Genomic DNA, 19168 nt, shown 5'->3' on the forward strand with positions numbered 1-19168 from the left:
CTGCCTGAAGGCTGAGGGGATGATCCAAAAACCGAGAACGAGGGCGACTCATTCTAGGTATTCAAGAAAGGATAGAAAGAAGCGGGAGCGGGCGGGACGAGACGGTACGAAGCGAATGCCACTGAGCGATGGCACTGGGCACTGTCCAGACCGTCCTATTCTGCGCTTACGCTTGTTGGCTTGGGAGGGAGCTTTTGGCGTGTGTGGAGTGTAGGACTGGATTCATAACGGGTAGGGCTGGGCTTGACAAGGCAGATTTGACTTGACACAGTTTGAGGACACACCCACTGCCACACTCGCTGCCACAACGCTTTGTGGCTGTGCAGGGTCATCTCACCTAAGACTGACTTCCTAGGAAGTCAGTCCGGGATAATTATCCCGATGGCCAGATGATATTATCCATTGGAGATGTCCTCATATAGATCTCTGGTCACTATGAGACTCAATAGCTCGCTCAAATGACAAAAATGATGATGGGTAATTCACTCGAATTAGTTGCTGATGAGCCCTTCGGCTGCACGTTGTCAATCAAAATGCGAGCGTAGAAGCATCTGGCATCTTACATGGCTCAGCGGATCTTACTATGACGACACTGAAGCTGATATCAAGCAGACCAATTTCAGCATGACTGAAGACCCATCGAGATTTGGGGAACAGCAGGCTATATAAAGCAGACGATAGAGTTTACGAGATAACGTGAGTTTGTCACGATATTAGGCATCAAAGACAATTCTCCAGAGGTCAGTAGGTTGTTGTCTCACAGTGAGTTTCGGTGAGTGATCATGACTTTAGACTAAAATGGAAGTTGCCTCTGATGACAGTCCTCGTGACAGGTCAGGCTTGGTCAATGAGTGTTTACGAGGCCAATATCTCAACAGTCATCAATGCCATTCATTACTGCTGAAAAAATAACACTATGAAAGGCTTTACGAGTTTATAGAAATCATTGCAATATTGAATATCGACATGCCTGGTGTTTTGTGTTTGTGTGAATCCTTCATTAATGATGGAATCGATTGGAAGCGGCCGGCGTCGGAACTGCCCAAACAAAATCTGCCGCAATTGCACGAAAGAAGCATCAAAGGGTGGGCTGCAAATGGCCCCCAATGGACGCCACCATGTTACTAGCGTTGCCTAGCTCAAGAGATTGCATGAGATGGCTCCACTTACCGCCGAGAAAAGATCGTCATTGGGCGCTAATTATGCAGGCGCGTCTCGTGTCTCCGTCTTCGAAGGGATGACAGCCAATCGTGGCCCTTTATCGTGTCTGCCTCAGGCACCTCAGGCCGCACTCGTGGTCTTTGGGTTGCTGGGGGCCAAGCGCACCCTGAGATATGGGTATGGCTCTTGCCCCCCAGAACCTGCCGAATTCTGTTTCTCGTCACGCCCGCCTCCAAAACACCCACGATCATCACCCATAACCAAAAACCAAACCCGCCCGAAGAGTTCCAGAAGAGCCCAACAAACACGCTTCTTGCACATCAGTTCAGAGTAGTCTTCATTTTTTGACTTCTGAGCACCTTTGAGAATTTTGACGCCATGGACATGAAATAGATTCCGCAGCTCCCACGAGCTCTCGACCCACGGATACCTGGACACTCTTACTGGACACTCTCTTCTATACCACAACCATTCCACCACCATAATTTACCTACTTCTATCGACTGTGACCTCGACATGGACGATCCGGGCTGGTCATGGCCGGCCTGGAAATTCGGCATGAAGAGGGATGACCTCTTTCATACCCTCCACGAAAAATACAACACCTTTACCTTTAACCTCCAAGACCCTGAAGCCTTCCATCACGACGTTTACGAAATTTCCCGCGATGCCGATACCATCGACGATTTCCATCGCTTGCTGGATGAGCGAAAGCAACAGCGGATTCACGAACTTCACGAGTCTCTCGAATCTCTCGCTGTTGAGATCATCGCCAACCCCAAGTTGATGGATTCCGAACATTGGCAGTACGCCCTTCAACTCTTCCGGACCAAGTCTTTCGACTCTATCGTCCGTTATTTTGCAAGCTACCTACCCGAACAATATCTTGATCACAACGATCGTGATCATGATGCTATTTCTATTGCTTCCTTGTCCTCCTTCTCTGAGACCAACAGCGTCAAGACCGAGTGCACCACGGCCAGCAGCGTCGATGATGTCTCTAGTTTCTTTGATGATGAACCTATCTTGACAAAGGGTCCCCTCTCGATTCACACCGACATTCGATCATCGTCTGTTGTTCAAGCGCCCCCCTCGCCCCCCCATTCCGAGGCAGCGCACGGCGATGAGTCTTCTGTTTCTTCTACTTCCATGGAGTCGCACGAATACTCCACCCCTTCACGCTCCATGTCGTTTTCTGGTTCCGAGACAGCTGCAGCTATCTCTGACTTGACCAGATCACTCGTTCACGACGAAGATGAGACCTCGCAGTTCGATGACGGCGACTTTGCTGTCGCCTCGGATTCTGATTGCGAAGAGAGCCAGTCGTCACTGGACGTAATGGATGACGGGGAACAATCCAATGACAAGTATGAGGATGATCTAGAGGAGGAGGATGATTTTCCTACTACTCAATTTCCTGAAGATGCTAGCGACGGTTGCGATTTCTATGACGATACCCCAAATTTCGATGACACACCGACTCCCCGACAGGAGTCTATCGCGCCCTGCTATGTTGAGTACAAGTCCGTTGCGGCATGGAGAATACCTTCTCCTCGTCGTTCAACCTCACCCTCGCCACGAAGCCACCACCCCTACCGCCGCGAAGGCTCAAGTCTGAAGGACATCCGCCGAAGTCCTGAGGAGTCGATGAGCAAAATTCAGAAACCGATGCATGAGCAAAGGAAAAGGCCGACATTTAGGAAACGGCTTGATTAGCGTTTGGGGAGGCAGGGTGCTTTGTATATATTTGACGCAAGCGATAGATACCTGTATCTGATGACTTTTAATCCTTTCTTAACCACTTCTCTCCACAGTTGCTCGCGACATGGTCACTCTTATACAATGCCTTGGAAGAGAGGCTCTGGTGGTCATTTTCAAGTGAAAATGCCCTACTTTTAGAACAGCCAAGTGAGTACGTTCCTGCACCTGATGTACCTGCAGCAGTTGACGTGACCGTTCTACCCGTATCGCAACACGTGGGTCATGTGGCTTTGGTGTTGACATGCGACGGCGCAACCATCACGAGGCACAGACCTTTTTGAAAGAGTGATATATACTACCACGTGGGCTAATGACGTACACAAAGCTTGTTCTCGATGGGATTGTCAACGATTGTTGATCCGGATCGAAGCGTACCTGCATGCTGTTCCTGGCGGCCGGCTGTCAGGGACGCCACGAGTTTGCTGTAACGACATGGTAAGTTGTGAGGGTGTACGATAGAGAGGTATGTTACAATAGATGGGTTACCTCTTGATTGTTGATTCTACTAATGCATCAAGGAGTTTGGGGTGTTTATTTTATGCTACCTAATGTTATTCTTGAGCATCATTTATGAATCACGATGTGTAGTAGAAGCGACCTAATGAATGCTTGACTTATTCATGAGCTCAATATGAGCGCCTTGAAGATATAATAGAATAATCCCTACTAAATATCTCTCCGGACATGCATGTGAATTGTTGATTTTCTCACGAAGACACAACAAGATTATTGGCCGCCGCATCAGCTCCCTCCAAATTTGTGAGAATGGGAAGCCTGACACGAGCTTGAGGGCCATCCTCAAACCATCTCTTTCATGATGGTGTTCTTTAGGTATTGGAGCAGTGAGGGTTTCACTCATTTATCACCATCCTTACACGAATGGCAACCAGAGTAAATAAATACACAACAAGTCACTCTTGATCAGCTCATAATAGAAATGAATCGAAAATCCTTAGGCGTTGCTGGTATGAGATGTAACATGCCATGGCTGGCGCTGTTCATCAAGGTGCGTGGTGAGCTATGTTTCTCAAGTTCAAATTGATTATGGTGCATGACCGAGGCGCCTCTCAGAGACTTCCCTATGGCCGCAGTATGTGTCTCCATAAATAAATGGACGAGCTTACTTTATTGAGAACAAAACGTATTAATGAAGACAGATATATACCTGATGGGGTTGAGACTGCTGTTCATCAAATGCCGAAGGGCCCGTCTTACACTTGTGTCCTCTCTCACCCCGCACTTTGTAACCAAACTTGAACATTAACAACCACCATGTCCAGCACCAGCACCAGCACCAGCGCCAAGAAGACTGCTCCATATGGAGACTGGGAGTCACCAATTTCAGTCGACTCCATTGTCTCTAAAACTAGAAGACTCTCCTCACCTAGAGCCAATGTATGTAAGCATTCGGACACTGAATATTTGAGCAGCTGTTGACATGTACAGCCCAAATCTGGTAGAGCTTTCTACACAGAAAGCCGTGAAGACGGAAGCACAACCATTGTTGAGATCCTGAAAGACACTATCAAAGATATTCTTCCATCCGAATACAGTGCCAAGAACAGCGTGTATGAGTATGGCGGTTCAACATACGCCGTTCTCCCAGACGATCGTATCATCTTCTCCAACAAGGGCGATACGGTTCACATACTAAACCCGGACAGCAAGGAAGTTTCAGAACTGGCTGGCCACCCAAACCTGAGATACTCAAATTTCGAAGCAAACTTGACGTCGCCATGGGTTCTGGCCAACCAGGAAGACCATGAACATGACACTCCTGATGGAGTTCGCAACTATGTCGTGGCAATTAACACTGAAACAACCGAGGTGAAGCGGATCCTTGACACTGCTGACTTCTACTACGAACCATCTTTCAGTCCGGATGGTTCAAAGCTTGCGTGGCTGGAGTGGAATCATCCTGAACTGCCTTTTGACTCCGCAAGGCTGTATACTGCGACATGGAACGATGGCTCTATCTCAGACATCAGCCTTATTGCAGGAAAGGATCGTGAGGGAGTTGCAGAGCCTAGATGGGGCCCTGATGGATCTCTATTCTTTAACAAGGAGGTCGGAGAGTATCGTCGCTTGTACCGTATTATTCCCGGAAGTGATGAGCATGTCGAGATCAAAGTCGATGGCATCGGCAACGCGGAGTTTGGGGAACTTCGATGGTTTCAGGGAAGGTAAGAACCCCGAAGACATCACGAGAACCCCGCTAAATGAGATAGTCATACCTATGTGCCCCTGTCTGATCGACATCTTGTCGCTTCTCCCTACATTCTGGGAACATCTAGGGTGATTCTCATCGATCTAGAGTCTGGAGACTGGAAAGACATCGGTGATTCTCAGAGGCTGGCAGAAGTCCAGCTGGACGCAGTTGCACGCCTGAGCAATACCTCAGTTCTCATTGTTGGGTCTGGAGAGACTAATGCTAAAGCGCTCTACCGAATTGACACCGAAGGCTCAGGCCAGATCACCCAAGTCCGGGGCTCTACAGATGATGGGCTTCCCAGCGAATTCTGCTCCAAGCCTATCTTAAAGAAAATTCACTCAAAGGGCCAACCCGAAAGAGAATTGTATGGGTTCCTGTGGCTCCCGCACAACCCGGACTTCCAGGCACCAGAAGGGGATCTACCTCCTCTGATCATGACAAGTCACGGAGGGCCAACATCCTACACTGGCCCTGGCCTCGCCCCAAGAACACAATATTTCACCTCGAGAGGATATGCAGTTCTTGCTTTCAACTACAAAGGATCAAGCGCTCATGGGCGCAAATATCGGGAAGCTCTCTGGGGGAACTGGGGCTTAGTGGACTCAGACGACGCTGCGGAATTCGCAGATAATTTGACGTCCGAAGGAGTGGTCAAGTCTGGTGGAGTAGGAATCACTGGTGTAAGCGCAGGAGGTTACAACACCCTTAGAAGCTTGACCCGTCACCCGAGCACCTTCGCTGGCGGTGTATGTCTCTCAGGTGTAAGCGACATCAAACGCCTGGATGACTCAACCCACAAGTTGGAATCAGACTACACAGATCACCTAGTGTTGCAGAAAGGGGTAGACAAGAGTGAAAAGGACAGAATCTGCCGTGAGAGAAGTCCCTTGTTCGAAGCCCAAAAGATCACAGCCCCATTGCTGCTCTTGCACGGAGGCAGCGATAAGATCACGCCTTTGGATCAGGCACAAGAGATGGCCAATGCTATTGAGAAGGCAGGGGGTGATGTTGAGCTTATAGTTGTACCTGAGGAGGGCCATGGATTTGGACAGCCGAAGAACGTGAGGCTGTGGCTTGAGGAGGAAGAGAAGTGGTGGAGAAAGACGTTGCTTTAGGTGATGACTGCGAGTGTATGAAAGAGACGTTTTGTCGTAAAGAAGGCTAGCTATAGAGCCGAGCAAATCAACGAGAATTACACGATAGCTGTATCCAAAGAGCTTGAAGACAAGGGATTCTGAAATGACCGTTTTATACTAAGGCTTCTCATTTTAAAGCACCATCACCATGGTATCCCATCTCAGTTAACGCCCGATTTTAGCTTACCATTAGACTTCCAAACCTCGTATTCGAAGTCAGGCTGGAACTCTGTATACAACGCCTCCTATTCACCATGTCAGTCAACTGTTTCCATAACCATCCATAGAATGATAACTCACAGGGTCCGCATTGTATCGATAAGTGTACTCAGCCTCTTCATCACCAATGATCTGTTTCGGCAGTCCAGCACTTTCCACCAAGAGCTGTATCTCACATGTCCTCTCCATGAGGGAGAACAAATACGCCGCTTCGTCTACTGTTTTACCTGCCGTCAACAGCCCATGGTTCTGCAGAATGACGGATCGATTCTTCGGACCGAGTGCTTTGGCAATACGAGCACCTTCATCGTCTTCAAAGACAACACCTCCAAAGTCGGAGTACACGCTGTGGTCGTTATAGAAGATGCAAGCATCTTGACTTATCATCTCAAGGGGCTTTCCAAATGTCGACCAAGCCTTTCCATACTTGGAGTGAGCGTGGCATGCAGCATCCACATCTGGCCTGGCTTTATGAATAGCAGCGTGGATAGTAAAACCAGCTGCGTTGACGGCGACTCGGTTACCACCGATGACTTGACCGTCTTCGTTGATATGAACCATATGGCCTGCCTCAAGCATTCCGAAGTGAACACCCATCCTGATTTTGTCAACTTAACTCCACCAAAGAGAAGAATGGGACTCACGGGTTAATCCAAAAGGTACTAGGATCAACAGGATCTCTCACACTGATATGTCCCGCAGCACCCTCAGTGAATCCCATACGGGCAAACACGCGAAAGGCACCAGCCATATGCTCCAGTTGCCATTGTCGCTTTTGATAAGGGTCCTCAATCTTGGGAATTCCAGGATATGGGATTCCGCCTGTTGCAACAGCTGCAAAGTTCTGGTTGACTGGCTCTTCGGGAGCTGCAACCGAAGCTTCAGAGCTTGTTGCGAAGAATGCGGACCGAAGAGAAGGTTGGACTTTCGAATAAGGTTTAGTTGTGAGTTTCTGCGAGGGGAGAATAAGACGGGGTCTAGAGGCTGAGCTGCTGAATGAAAGTGAGGCCCGCCTGGAGATAACTCGCTTTAGAGGCGCTGCATGGAAAGATTTTGATGAGAGCATTATGCTTATTTGCACTTGGTGAACGGAATACAATAGAGTTGATGCCTTTATTAAGATAGATAGAGATGTATGAAGTGACAGAGCCGTTGTCAGTTATTCACTCGGTCCTCATTTATATGACCCGGCCGGCCAGAGTGAACCGGCTCTCTCCCGGTCCCGCAAGTCATTGAATCCGACAATCAATCAACTTCCCCGCCTCAAGATAGAGTCCAAGCTAAAGCAGCACCTAACGGCGGTAGTTATATCTCTGTATGCGAACTATCCAACCACTGCTAGGGGATTTTGGTGGACCTTGCTATCTGCGGGGTGCACTTCATATGACAAATCCGGGCATTATCATTTGAGCCAGGATGAGGTTCATGAACATCAGATTCAAATCAAACGCTTTTGCCGGAGCAGTCTATTATCCCCAATTACCAAGCATAGCACTCGCTTTATATCACTGACGCTCTAATCTGTGTATTTTCCTCCATCTGCACCATTTGGCTTGGTCCTCTCAAGGCGACCGAGACTCTGGCCATCCAGCCAGCCCTTTGGCCTTCTGCTCAGCTTCCACCTCACAGCCATGCACAATGCACCGAAGGTCTTGATGCCAAAAGCCACCCAGAGCAAGATCTCAGAAGCCAGGCGTCGTCTCCCGTGCATGCTTATTCCATCTGGCAAACGCTCCTCGAAATACCCCAGGTAACGAACAAAGAAAACTGAGTTGATACATGTGTGACCGGCAGCGATGCCGAAGTAAGCAGCCGAAATGGCCCAGTAGGTGAGCCGGACCTTGTCCCAAACGTAGTCGTCGAATTGCTCGATTTCCTCCTTGCTGCCTTTGGGAAGAGGACACCATCGCTTGCCGATGATGCAGCGACACTTCATCCAGTGAGGTCTGTTGGGAATAACCCACTCTCGCAGAATGTCCATGATACTGAATACCAGAGCGACATAGATATTGATCCAGACGATCCAGCTGCTGATCGGAAGCCCACCACTGGCCATGTAGCTTCGCCAAGCTTCAAAGAAGATGTTGCCACATGGATCTTCATACGGGCCCGGTTTGGGGCAGTTGAAGGTGTCTTCTGGCAGTCGAAGTTCAGTGGCAATCTGGTTAAGATCATTGACGATATTTGAGTGATATCGTAGTCCCGAGGATGTGATTCCAACTTTTGGAATACCCTTGGGGGCTGTGGGATGTTCCCATCCGAAGGAACTGGCGAACCAGTTTAGGTGCACCAAGAAATGAGAGGTATCATTGTTGGGAATAATGCCTTCAAACTGGCGATTTGTTAGTCGGAAGGGCCGGAAAAATAGATTTATATAAAAAATCCCCGAAATATCAAGAATATGAGAAGTGAGTGGTTATGGGTGAACATACCGAGACCAAGGCTAAAGGCTTCCATAGAAGATGATCAGGATCACCACGAATAATGGTGGTGCCGGCAATAAACACAATGGACGCCAAAATGACGGAAATAACACTGCCAATTACACCCAAGATGAGAAGAGCGTCGGAAATATTCTTCCTCGTAGGCTTGGTGAGATATTTGAGCACCATGTTGATGATGCAAGTGAGCGGATGCCCAGCTCAAGGCAGAAACTGATACTGATGCTGACGATGACGATGACGATGACGTTACAGAAGAGATAAGGAGATGCCGTGGTTAGACTGTGAGATATAAATGAGGGAAATAAATGAGTGCGAGAATGAGAATGTGTAAGTAGAGGTAACTTAGTTGATGCCTCTATAGGTAGGTAGTGAAAGTGCCCCTATTGAACGATGGATGGGATTGGAATGGATGGGCTCAGCCTCGTTTTCTCATCACGCACGATACGAGAAGAGAATCAATAACAACGCGGGGGGGCTTGAGGCGAGTCGCCGAACTAGGCCTAGTCTTTTCTGTGCAGACGCCCGATATTCAGGGGTGCTTTAGGGGAGACTACAGCACGTGAGGCCTAGATATTTTATTCTATGGGAATATTCCTACAACTAACCTACTGATTCACTGATACCAGAGAGCAGAGGCTTGTGAGGTATGGGTCTATCATTAGAAATTGATGATGATGTTCTAGAATGGAATCCTCAACCTCGGCAGTCCTAAAATAGATCCCTCGCTAGCAGTAAAATACTGTAGTTCTATCGACGGGTATTAATATTTGGCGGCCTCAGTTCTCGACCCATGATAAATATCAGATGGATCCATCTGCCAATTTCCATTCCTTCATAGACCATCTCGCATCGGATGTTTAATATTACCCGTTTAACCCCTTGCGTAACGCTCCGAGGCCGAAGCATCCGTTGCACACTCATTGAGTTGGTTGAACTAATAAAATGTCACATCGGGCGCTAAGGTAGTTCTGACAACTGTCTTGTCTTGTCTTACCTTACAGAATGCAATGTAATGCAATGCAAGTCAGTGATAGGCGCCCGGGAATAGGCCGCTAGTCTATTACCCCCTGCATCGTGTCTTTATCTGTTTTGCTGTTCATTCGTGACGATCCTTTTGCTTTTCTCTCGGGGAGTTTTTGTCAGATCTGCCCACTATTGGCTTCTCACAGTTTTTGGATTCTGAAACCATGGTGATGGGAAATACTGGAGCTGGGCCGCTTGTTAAAATAAGGCTAGGCGAGGAAAGGATACAACGTCCATGGCAAATTCCGAGAAACGGACCAAGGAGCAAGGGTGACACTCAAACCCGCGTATAGCTTCTACTTTCCTCGGGTCTTCAAACACTGTCTTCCAGCATGTCAGCTCTTGACAACAGGCATTGTGTCCTGTAATACAACTCTCCCGGTTCTTCACAACATTGCAATGGTCAATGAATATTGATTCGACCTGGCCATAGTCATGCTCTCATCCCACGTGTAGTCAGTGTCGACTGAGTCTCTCACAGGGCTGACAACTGCCGAAGATCATCTTGACCATCAGATAAGACAAAGGACCACAGCCCCTTCACTTTATACCCTAAGTTTCACCAAACCACCGAGACACGAGACCTGACAAGGATTCATTAGGAGCTTTATTCCCCAACTCAGCGACTTTAGGAAACTTTCCCTCGACACCAGTTTCTTCACCAGGGGTTTGAAACACAAAGCCTGTGCTGTGCTTGCTTGGTCACCCCTCAACCAGTGCCTGTTTGGTGTTCTATCATCCGTTCACCATCTATGAGTGGTCATCATACGGACTGATGGTTCTGGAGTTTTTCCACCGCTCTCAGCTCGTCTTTAAACATGTTTAGCTTGGTTTATTGTGCTGGGGTAGAATGCATGGGTTTGTCTTATACACTTATAAGAGATGCTGCTCTCCATTTTGGATAGAACACAGAGAAACGATAGCTTCACTCACTGCTGGCTTGGATAACTGACCTGGGGTCTAGTCCTCTTTCCGTTCTTTTACTCTATTCATTCATTACCATTCTGACTACATACGTTCTTTTTCGTACACTATTCCAACCGAATACATTCGTTCCTTGACATCTGAGCCAACATCGCAATGTCTCGTCTTCTTACTCTCGCTGCCGGCCTGGCGCTGGCTGCTGCCCAACTCACCTCCTCCTCGCTCGAGAACCACGTCGATACCCTCACTTTGGGTGCCTCTTTCAACCCCGTCAAAGAAGCTTACTGGACTGGGCTTCCTCACCATCGCCGAACTCCCTTTGCCGTCTCTCCTGATGGAAAGACTGCTTTCTTGGCTTACCTCGATGCTAGCGGTACCGGTGTCCACATCCAGGGTGTTGACCCCAAGACCTTTGCTGCTGTTGGAACTCCCGTTACGGTCAAGAACGGTAAGGAGGCTGGTGGTCTCGTTGCCCACAACGATGGCTTTGCCCTCCTGACCAACGAGGTTGTCTCTGGAGAGTCCAAGGATCCTCTCCCTGTGATCTACAAGTACACCAATGGCAAGCAGGCTTTCCGAACTCTCCTTGGTGGCTCTGGCTTCTCAGGAAATGCGCTCGCTTCTCCTGATATCAACGGTGATCTTGTATTCTCTGAGAAGGCTGGCTACTACGCCGCCTACATCGTTGTCACCTCTTACATTGGCGATGCTTCCGGTCACTTTGGTGATGCCATTCGCTACATCAACCCTGACGGTAAAGTCGAGGAGATCCAGGGCGCTTCTTCGTCTTGGGGCTGCTCTCACAACACTGGTATCGCCTTCGAAGCCGCCGATGAGCCTCCTTTCGCTTCCCTCTGTTCCGAAGATCAGGGTGCTATCTGGTTGAACACCGAGACTCAGGGCATGAGCAACAACGGTGTCAAGGTCTCCAACGAGCACGTCATCAACGGTGCGAGTAACGAGCCCATGGGTGGAATGAGTGGCTCTTACAGCTCTCTTGCTCGTTTCATTGGTGCTGACTCTTATATCTTCTCCTGGGTTTCTCGTGGTGCTATCGATCTTACTCTCAACGATTGGATGGGCGAGGGTTACACTCACGCTGAGAACCGTACCAACAACCGCAACGTTGCCATTGCTCTTTTCTCTGACAAGAAGACCCTCATTGGCGAGCAGGCTTCCTCCAAGGTCGGTGCCAAGGATGGTGATAGCCAAGTCAACTGGGTGACTGATGGTGTCAATGACTGCTCCAACGCTCACGTTGCTGCCTTCGATGCTTCCACTGCTCTTGTCACCTGGGAGGAGATCTCCAACCCCGTCTGCGAGTTCGAGGCCATGGGCTGCAAGGGTAAGTTTGCTGGTACCAAGTTCCAGGCTGTCGACAGCAAGGGCAAGAAGCTTGGCTCTGCCATTACTTCTGAGGATACCTACGTCGCTGGCGACATGGTCACTATGTCTGATGGCCGTATCTGCTGGCCCTATGTCAACATGGCTTGGTCTCTCAGTGGCCCTACTCAGGCTGCTGATGTCAAGAAGATCTCCTTCGCTTGTATCTCCAACGGCAGCGGCTCTGGATCCGGGTCTGGATCTGCCACCAAGGCTTCTACTGCTATTTCTCAGGCTTCTGCTACCAAGACTCCCAATGCTGGTGCTGCCAAGCCTTCGACTGCTGAGTCTGCTGCCGCTGCTGAGGGTTCCTCTGGAGAATCTACCGTCCCTGAGGGCGCACCACGTCCCTCTTTCGCTACAGTCCCTGGCTCTGTGACTGATGTTCTCTCCACACCAACTGAGGTCAGTTCGTCTGCTGCTGCTGAGAAGCCTTCCTCAGTTGTGATCAAGCCCTCTGCTCCCACTGTCCCCGAGGCTGGAGAGACCGATACCCCCACTGATGGTGATGACGAACCTGCTACCGCTGAGGCTCCTACAAAGGCGGCCCCTACTGCTTCGAAGCCCACCGATAGTGAGGACGACTGTGATGAGCAGGAATCCGGCAACGCCCCTGTTGCAACCCAGGCCCCTACCGAGAGCGCTGCTCCTGTTGAGACTATTCCCACCTCCGCTGACGGTGAAGATGACTGCAACAAGGAAGCCTCAGGAAACTCTCCTGTTACCACTCAGGCACCCACCAAGGTTAACAGGCCTTCTGGCCGCCGCACCCGCACTCGAACCCGCACTCACACCCGTCGTCCCAGCTCCCCCTTTTCCAAGAAGGAGTGTGTGGCTAAGACTGTCACTCAGACTGTCTATGTTACTGCTACTGCTGCCCCTGGGTACTAGTGGCTGGATCAATTATCATTGGCAGGACATGAAATCGCCTGCGTGCCTGGCAATTATTCGTTCTTGTATATAGTACTTTACCTTTAAGAGCCCGCGTTTCATATACAAGATACGTCATGGAGGCTTTGTTTATACTTGACATGAATACTGGGAATCGCAAGAAATGATACTCGAAATCATGAGTGAGAGAGTTGCCTAAAAGCCACTCATTAACTAATTACGGATGTGAATGACTATCTCTTCCCAGCTTGAAGCTTAAGAATTTGCGAATATACGATTTAATGGAATTGCTCTCTACTCTCAGAATCTTCCACATTATGCTCAGAAATCCAAGGAAATGGTTTGACTTTGGTCTAGTTAATCAACTACTCTCGGTGATGCCGTCATTGTCTTGGGCGGTATTTCGTGACCAACGACGCTGCAAATTTGACTTACCACAGCCGACTAAAACTCACGTCTCGCGTAAATATTATCGGTAATTGACTGGTATGAATTTTTCACGTCCCATCAGCCGTTAAATCCACTGTTTGTAACCGTCAGTTAGGATCATCTCGGCGGTTTTCTTGGAACCGTAAGTGGATATCGTTTGGCGCGGCTGGCGTCATAGGGGTCTTTAGCACCAAATCTTTCTTTCAACTTCGCTTCTTCTAAAACTTCTTCCTCAACTATAGTTATTTCACTCAATTAAGCCTATTAATCTGATAACTTGACTCTAATTCGCGGTTCCAGACATTTTCTAGATTCAAGGGGCAGGCGACAAGTACGCCACCGTCGACGTCATGGTAAGGGCGGTAGATCGCGGTGTTCACAACACAGTTGTGAGAGACGAGGAAACACCATTATTGGGATCGTCACTCTCTAGACCCCAGAAGAAGTCTTGGAAGGAGCATCTACAACATAATGTCTCTTGTTCGTGGGCCGATGCCGTGTTACTGGCCTGTTACGTCGTGACTGGACTTCTCGACAGCTCCTCTATCCAGGTCTGGGGAACATTCGTGTCTATGCAGACAGGTCAGTGACTTATACTAACGACCAAGATGATCAATGACTAATAGGAATCAGGAAACACTGTATATGTCGGTCTCGGGCTGGCAAGCTTCGCGACATCCACTCCTGGTCCTCGTCTATACAAATCCGCTCTGTCTATCGCATCTTTCTGTCTCGGCTCGTTCCTGTTTGCCCGCTTCCATCGGCTTGTTTCTCCTAGACGTCGCTGGGTTCTTTGTGCATCTTTCACAATCCAGGCCCTTCTGACAAGCGTAGCTGCGTTGATCGTCACCTTGCGACCGCCAGGCCCGAACACGGATAGCCTGGCATGGAACGTATTGGTGCCGATCGCTCTCATGGCCTTCCAGAGCTGTGGGCAAGCTGTAGCCAGTCGAGCTCTGAAGCAGAACGCTCTCATCAGCCTGGTCCTGACAAGTGTGTACTGTGACTTATTCTCCGACAGAGAGCTGTTCGCATTGGACAACGTGTCGAGGAATCAACGAGCTGCTGCGCCGACGCTACTACTTGTCGGTGTGATAGCCGGCGGGTTGTTTGCGCAAAGCTCTGTCGGCATTGCGGGTGCCTTATGGATCGCCGCAGGGTTAAAGCTGTGCATGGTTATCGCATGGTTCCTGTGGCGCTCAGAGGAAGAAACGGAGGAGAATTAGTCCCGGGTTTACGGAATTAGAGGCATAGTTTTTATCAGTTACTTCGAGTTAACGTCATCATACAGCTTCAACAGTCAAGTGACCTCAAGTCGAATTGGCTGATGCAACATTGGTGACAGACTGGTTGATCATGGACAGGGACCTCGGGCTTTGTAAACATCTTGCCGATGGTTTAGTCAGACTGGAAGATACACTCAATATCAGTTGATCAGCTGGATACAACACAGACCCGACGTCGGACACCCTCTACCAAGATTCGCGATGTTGGACAGGAGGTGCGGTGCGTTGGGTTGCATAGCGCAGACTCAATTCGTGACCTGTTTCTCCTTCGGGATACCTATCTAGGAATTACAGGCTCTAATAGGACAACACGGCTTACTGTGATTTGCGAACAAGCAAATGATCTTCACGTCTAAGCTGTCCCCCCAAAGACAGAAGACAGAGGCCCTCCGAAGATCGGTACCCCACCGGCCGGCCCGGAGCCGAAGAATCTGCCTCTTTGGGAGAGCAACTCGGAGCTGTGGAACATAGAGAAAAGGGCCGTCAAGCGAAAATTTGAGACTGTGAAACAGAACCTAAGTGATTGGTGAGGATAGAGACGCAAATTATGAAAGAAAAGTTTTGTATAATCGGGCCATTACGGCGGCTACTGCTGAAAATTGAGAAATTCATCACGCATTGGGCACCTCTTGTTCAATTATTCCCTGTCTTATGCCCCCGCTTGGTTTGGGGTGGTCTTTTGTGTCACAGTCACAGTTTACGTATTGACGGGTTAGTTAGAGTAGGATTGCCGAAGCGGAGCCTCCGCTTGTATTGATAAGACTTTTCTTTCATATGCTTCAAGTTTTTCGTTTGCCTTGAAGTCAGAATTTTACCTTGTTGGACTGGGCCACCAGCTCGGATATACGAGTGAAGATCACAAAGAGTGGGGAGATAAAAGCGAAAAAGAGACAGGAGATCGTCTGTATTCCCGCGATGAGCGCGGGTAGAGTTACCTTTGGGCTTTTGCATTGAATTCACTGTTACAGTTACAGTTGCGGGTGTAACCGTTTGAAGATGAGAGTGTCGTGTTGTGTCATGCTGTGCTGCTTAGTGAGAGTGATGAGTTGTTCAGGCCGGAAAAGGTGAGCTTACAGGACAAGACAGCGCATTCATACGGGATGCGTACGAGGTTAGCTAGTGAAGGAAAGGTGCATTCGTTGCTCAAGATAACATCTTCAAACAAGAGTCAAAGAGTACCCCATTCATGGCGCCACTGCGAGTCATTGGAGCAATCCGAGTGGTGATCTGATCGACGGGCAGTGGATCCTCTCTCGTTTTGCCGAGCGAGCGAGCTAGCGAGGGTGAGTTAGCGGATGGATGCATTGAGCAGGAGGGTACGGAGTACTGTACATAGACTCAGTCAGTGAGTGTCAGAATGTGAGAGAAGCCCGTAATAGCTGCAGCTGCATCTGCATCTGCATCTGCAGCGAAGCTTGTTAAAAGTCAAAGTCTCCCCCCCGCATTTCGTTGCTTGTCTCCCAAGACCGATACCAAGGCCAAGAGTGTCTCGTGCTCATTGCTTGTGCTTGTGCTTGTGCTCGTGCTTGTACTCCCTCCTCGTCTCTTATTTCCAGGTCGTGTACAATTGCCAACCCGAAAAGAGTCAAGAGTGCAAAACGCCCAGAAAAATTAAACTCAAGCCATTGGTACACTTCCTCTACCTTAAACCAACTTACCCACCCACTTCTTCGTTACTTCCGATCCGATTGACTCCAATCACTCTCTGGGAAGGCGCATCGCTCCGCTTCAATTCCCTTTATTACCTACCTACATCCAGCTCATCTCCTCCTTCCCTTGGGGGTTCCAAGGTCAGGGTCTAGGTCTGGGTCTGGGTCTGAGATATATACATTCATCCATATATATCCGTCCGTAACCCGGTCTTGATCATTCTTGGCATTCATCTCTCATCTCTCATCTCTTTTCTCTTGTCCGGTCCATATCTTATCTCAATAGCAACAACCACAAACAAGCCACCCTCGGCTCTTGACGGTGTCACAAGACGGAAGACGAACCGATCATCTATTCGCCCCCTCCTGCCGATCCCAACTCTTCTCGACCCGATCCATCGACGACAATATCGAAAGAAATAAAAAAAAACACCATCTTCTTCCATCTCGTCGCATCACGGCCACTGAGTAGCCACAGGCCGGATGTCGAGCGACGTGGAAATGGAAAAGGTGCCCATTCCTGTGCCGTTCCCTCCTCCGGCCGCCGTTGACGATGTCGATTCGACTCTCGGAAAAGACGTTGTAAATACCCTCCTCACCCTCTGCGCAACCCGTGCGCATGCCACCAACGCCGCAACTACTAATATCACGTCTTCCAGGACGCCCACATTCACTATGTCGAAGCTATAAGCGACCTCGAGAAGCAGCTTCTCCGGAAACAAGACCTACGCATCATTCCACTATCAAGCGCCATCTACTTCTTGTCCTTCCTCGATCGAACGAATATCGGAAACGCCATGATCCTCAATTCGTCGACTGACAACGATATGCAGCGTGAGACCAAGATGACGGACCATCAATTCGTCATCTCCCTCATGCTCTTCCTCGTCTCATATGCGGTGTTCGAAGTCCCAAGTAACATACTTCTCAAGAAATTGCGACCCAGCCGTTGGCTCGCTTTTCTCATGTTTTGCTGGGGTGCAATGACGATATTGACGGCTGCCACCAACAGCTTCGGCAGTGTTACAGCTGTGCGATTCCTACTGGGTGTCTTCGAGGCTGGATTATTTCCTGGGTTGGTGTACTACTTGACATTTTGGTACAAGCACGATGAGCGCAGTGTTCGGTAAGTCTCTCTGTATCTGTGCTTTACCAGCTGTCGTGGCGCAACGTCGAGATGCTAACTTCGAACCTTTAGCGTTGCATTCATACTCGCATCTGCCACTCTCGCCGGCGCATTTGGCGGCGCAATCGCCTATGGTATCGGCCACATGAACGGCACAGCTGGTCTCTCTGGCTGGCGTTGGCTCTTCATCCTCGAGGGCATCCCGTCTTGCCTGGCCGCCTTCCTCGTTCTCTTCTTCCTACCCGATTGGCCGGAGCGAGCAAAATGGTTATCTGAAGCAGAGAAAGATATGGCTATTCACCGGATGTACCATGAGGGTTCTAAGGAATCGCATCCGACGATGACCTGGGCAGAGGCCAAGGAAACCTTGATGGATTGGCGACTGTATGCGCATTATGCAATCTACTTTGCGTCTGGGCCGGCGTTCGCGAGTTTGAGCTTGTTTGCGCCGTCAATCACCGTTGGATTGGGTTATTACGACTTGAAAGCACAGTTGATGACGGTGCCTCCGTGGGCCATTGCTTATGGTAAGTTTAACCTGTTTTCTTCGCTTTAAGCAGTGAACAAGACTGACCGTGCACAACAGCCTGCCAGGTTTTGGTGGCTTGGTCGGCGGACCACTTCAACGCCCGAGGCGTTCACACAGCCATGGCTGCAGCCGTGGGTGCTATTGGCTTCATTATATCGGCTGCGCTCCCGGCCGACGCCTATGCAGCCCGCTACGGAGGTTTAATAATGGCAACGGCCGGCTCTTTTGCATGCATGCCACCCATGCTGGGATGGCTCAGCTCCAATGTGTTCACGACGGCCTCTACCGGTCTCGCCATTGCCCTCAATGTTAGTCTCGGAGGGGGGATTGGACAGATCCCTGGCGTTTGGATCTACCAGACCTCACAGCGAGAAGGAGGATTCACGACAGGCCACTGGGTCAATGCGGCTCTCCTGCTGTTTGTGTCAGTTGTGGCCCTGGGCCTGAGGATGTTCTATGGTTGGAAGAATCGGAAGTTGAGAGAATATGCCGAAAGTCGCGCAGTGCCTTATCGATGCTATAAGTTGTAGGAAGACATGCTCTTCATGATACGTTATTATGAATTATTCAATGAGTTCGAAAGTCGAGTCTGTTCATATTGCGTGATGATGATATTTTGGTTCTTGCACCGCAGAATGATGAGTGGTTCTCATACGATGAAGTCCAATGCTACCCAGCTGAATCATATCTCAATGAGTCAATCTTTTGAAGAAAGAAGATTCAGGAACCAGTGTCCCGTCCATTGGTAACTACCAAGGTTCTGAAGTCAAAATCGCTTGTCTCCAAGTGCCGAGATCCTGATGGAGACAAAGTTCCAGGAACGGCATCCAACCAACACGCATCAAATCAGGGTTTCTGTAGCAGTCTCGAAACCCCTGGTCTATATCGCTGAGACACCACCATCATGAGAGTTCAAGCTAGATGGTATCAGCAAGGCTGCTAGCCGCGTAATGACCTCACGAGCTTCATTTAGGCAGCGGAAATATCAGAACTCA

General features: G+C 49.4%; 7 protein-coding genes across 7 annotated transcripts; 5 read left to right on the plus strand and 2 right to left on the minus strand.

The window, feature by feature from the left end:
• Window positions 1–1677: 1677 nt before the first annotated feature.
• On the plus strand, window positions 1678–2877 carry FPRO_01715 (uncharacterized protein; the record flags this gene model as incomplete). The annotated part of the gene is made up of 1 exon (XM_031228395.1): window positions 1678–2877. The coding sequence occupies one exon, from the start codon at window positions 1678–1680 to the stop codon at window positions 2875–2877; it is 1200 nt and encodes a 399-aa protein (XP_031074758.1).
• Window positions 2878–4194: 1317 nt separating this feature from the next.
• On the plus strand, window positions 4195–6249 carry FPRO_01714 (related to dipeptidyl aminopeptidases/acylaminoacyl-peptidases; the record flags this gene model as incomplete). Its single annotated transcript, XM_031228406.1, has 3 exons — window positions 4195–4317; window positions 4369–5105; window positions 5151–6249. 3 exons carry the CDS (start codon window positions 4195–4197, stop codon window positions 6247–6249), a joined length of 1959 nt encoding a protein of 652 aa, XP_031074759.1.
• A 182-nt stretch (window positions 6250–6431) lies between these two features.
• On the minus strand, window positions 6432–7555 carry FPRO_01713 (uncharacterized protein; the record flags this gene model as incomplete). The annotated part of the gene is made up of 3 exons (XM_031228417.1): window positions 6432–6515; window positions 6571–7087; window positions 7134–7555. 3 exons carry the CDS (start codon window positions 7553–7555, stop codon window positions 6432–6434), a joined length of 1023 nt encoding a protein of 340 aa, XP_031074760.1.
• Window positions 7556–8005: 450 nt separating this feature from the next.
• On the minus strand, window positions 8006–9101 carry FPRO_01712 (uncharacterized protein; the record flags this gene model as incomplete). The annotated part of the gene is made up of 2 exons (XM_031228428.1): window positions 8006–8821; window positions 8922–9101. 2 exons carry the CDS (start codon window positions 9099–9101, stop codon window positions 8006–8008), a joined length of 996 nt encoding a protein of 331 aa, XP_031074761.1.
• Window positions 9102–11036: 1935 nt separating this feature from the next.
• Window positions 11037–13154, plus strand: FPRO_01711 (uncharacterized protein; the record flags this gene model as incomplete). Its single annotated transcript, XM_031228439.1, has 1 exon — window positions 11037–13154. One exon carries the CDS (start codon window positions 11037–11039, stop codon window positions 13152–13154), a length of 2118 nt encoding a protein of 705 aa, XP_031074762.1.
• A 779-nt stretch (window positions 13155–13933) lies between these two features.
• Window positions 13934–14809, plus strand: FPRO_01710 (uncharacterized protein; the record flags this gene model as incomplete). The annotated part of the gene is made up of 2 exons (XM_031228450.1): window positions 13934–14165; window positions 14217–14809. The coding sequence occupies 2 exons, from the start codon at window positions 13934–13936 to the stop codon at window positions 14807–14809; spliced, it is 825 nt and encodes a 274-aa protein (XP_031074763.1).
• Window positions 14810–17001: 2192 nt separating this feature from the next.
• Window positions 17002–18703, plus strand: FPRO_01709 (uncharacterized protein; the record flags this gene model as incomplete). The annotated part of the gene is made up of 4 exons (XM_031228461.1): window positions 17002–17100; window positions 17178–17644; window positions 17717–18171; window positions 18231–18703. The coding sequence occupies 4 exons, from the start codon at window positions 17002–17004 to the stop codon at window positions 18701–18703; spliced, it is 1494 nt and encodes a 497-aa protein (XP_031074764.1).
• Window positions 18704–19168: the final 465 nt, after the last annotated feature.

This window comes from Fusarium proliferatum (genome assembly GCF_900067095.1).
Source record: "Fusarium proliferatum ET1 genome assembly, contig: FPRO_scaffold001, whole genome shotgun sequence".
Lineage (NCBI taxonomy): Eukaryota > Fungi > Ascomycota > Sordariomycetes > Hypocreales > Nectriaceae > Fusarium > Fusarium proliferatum.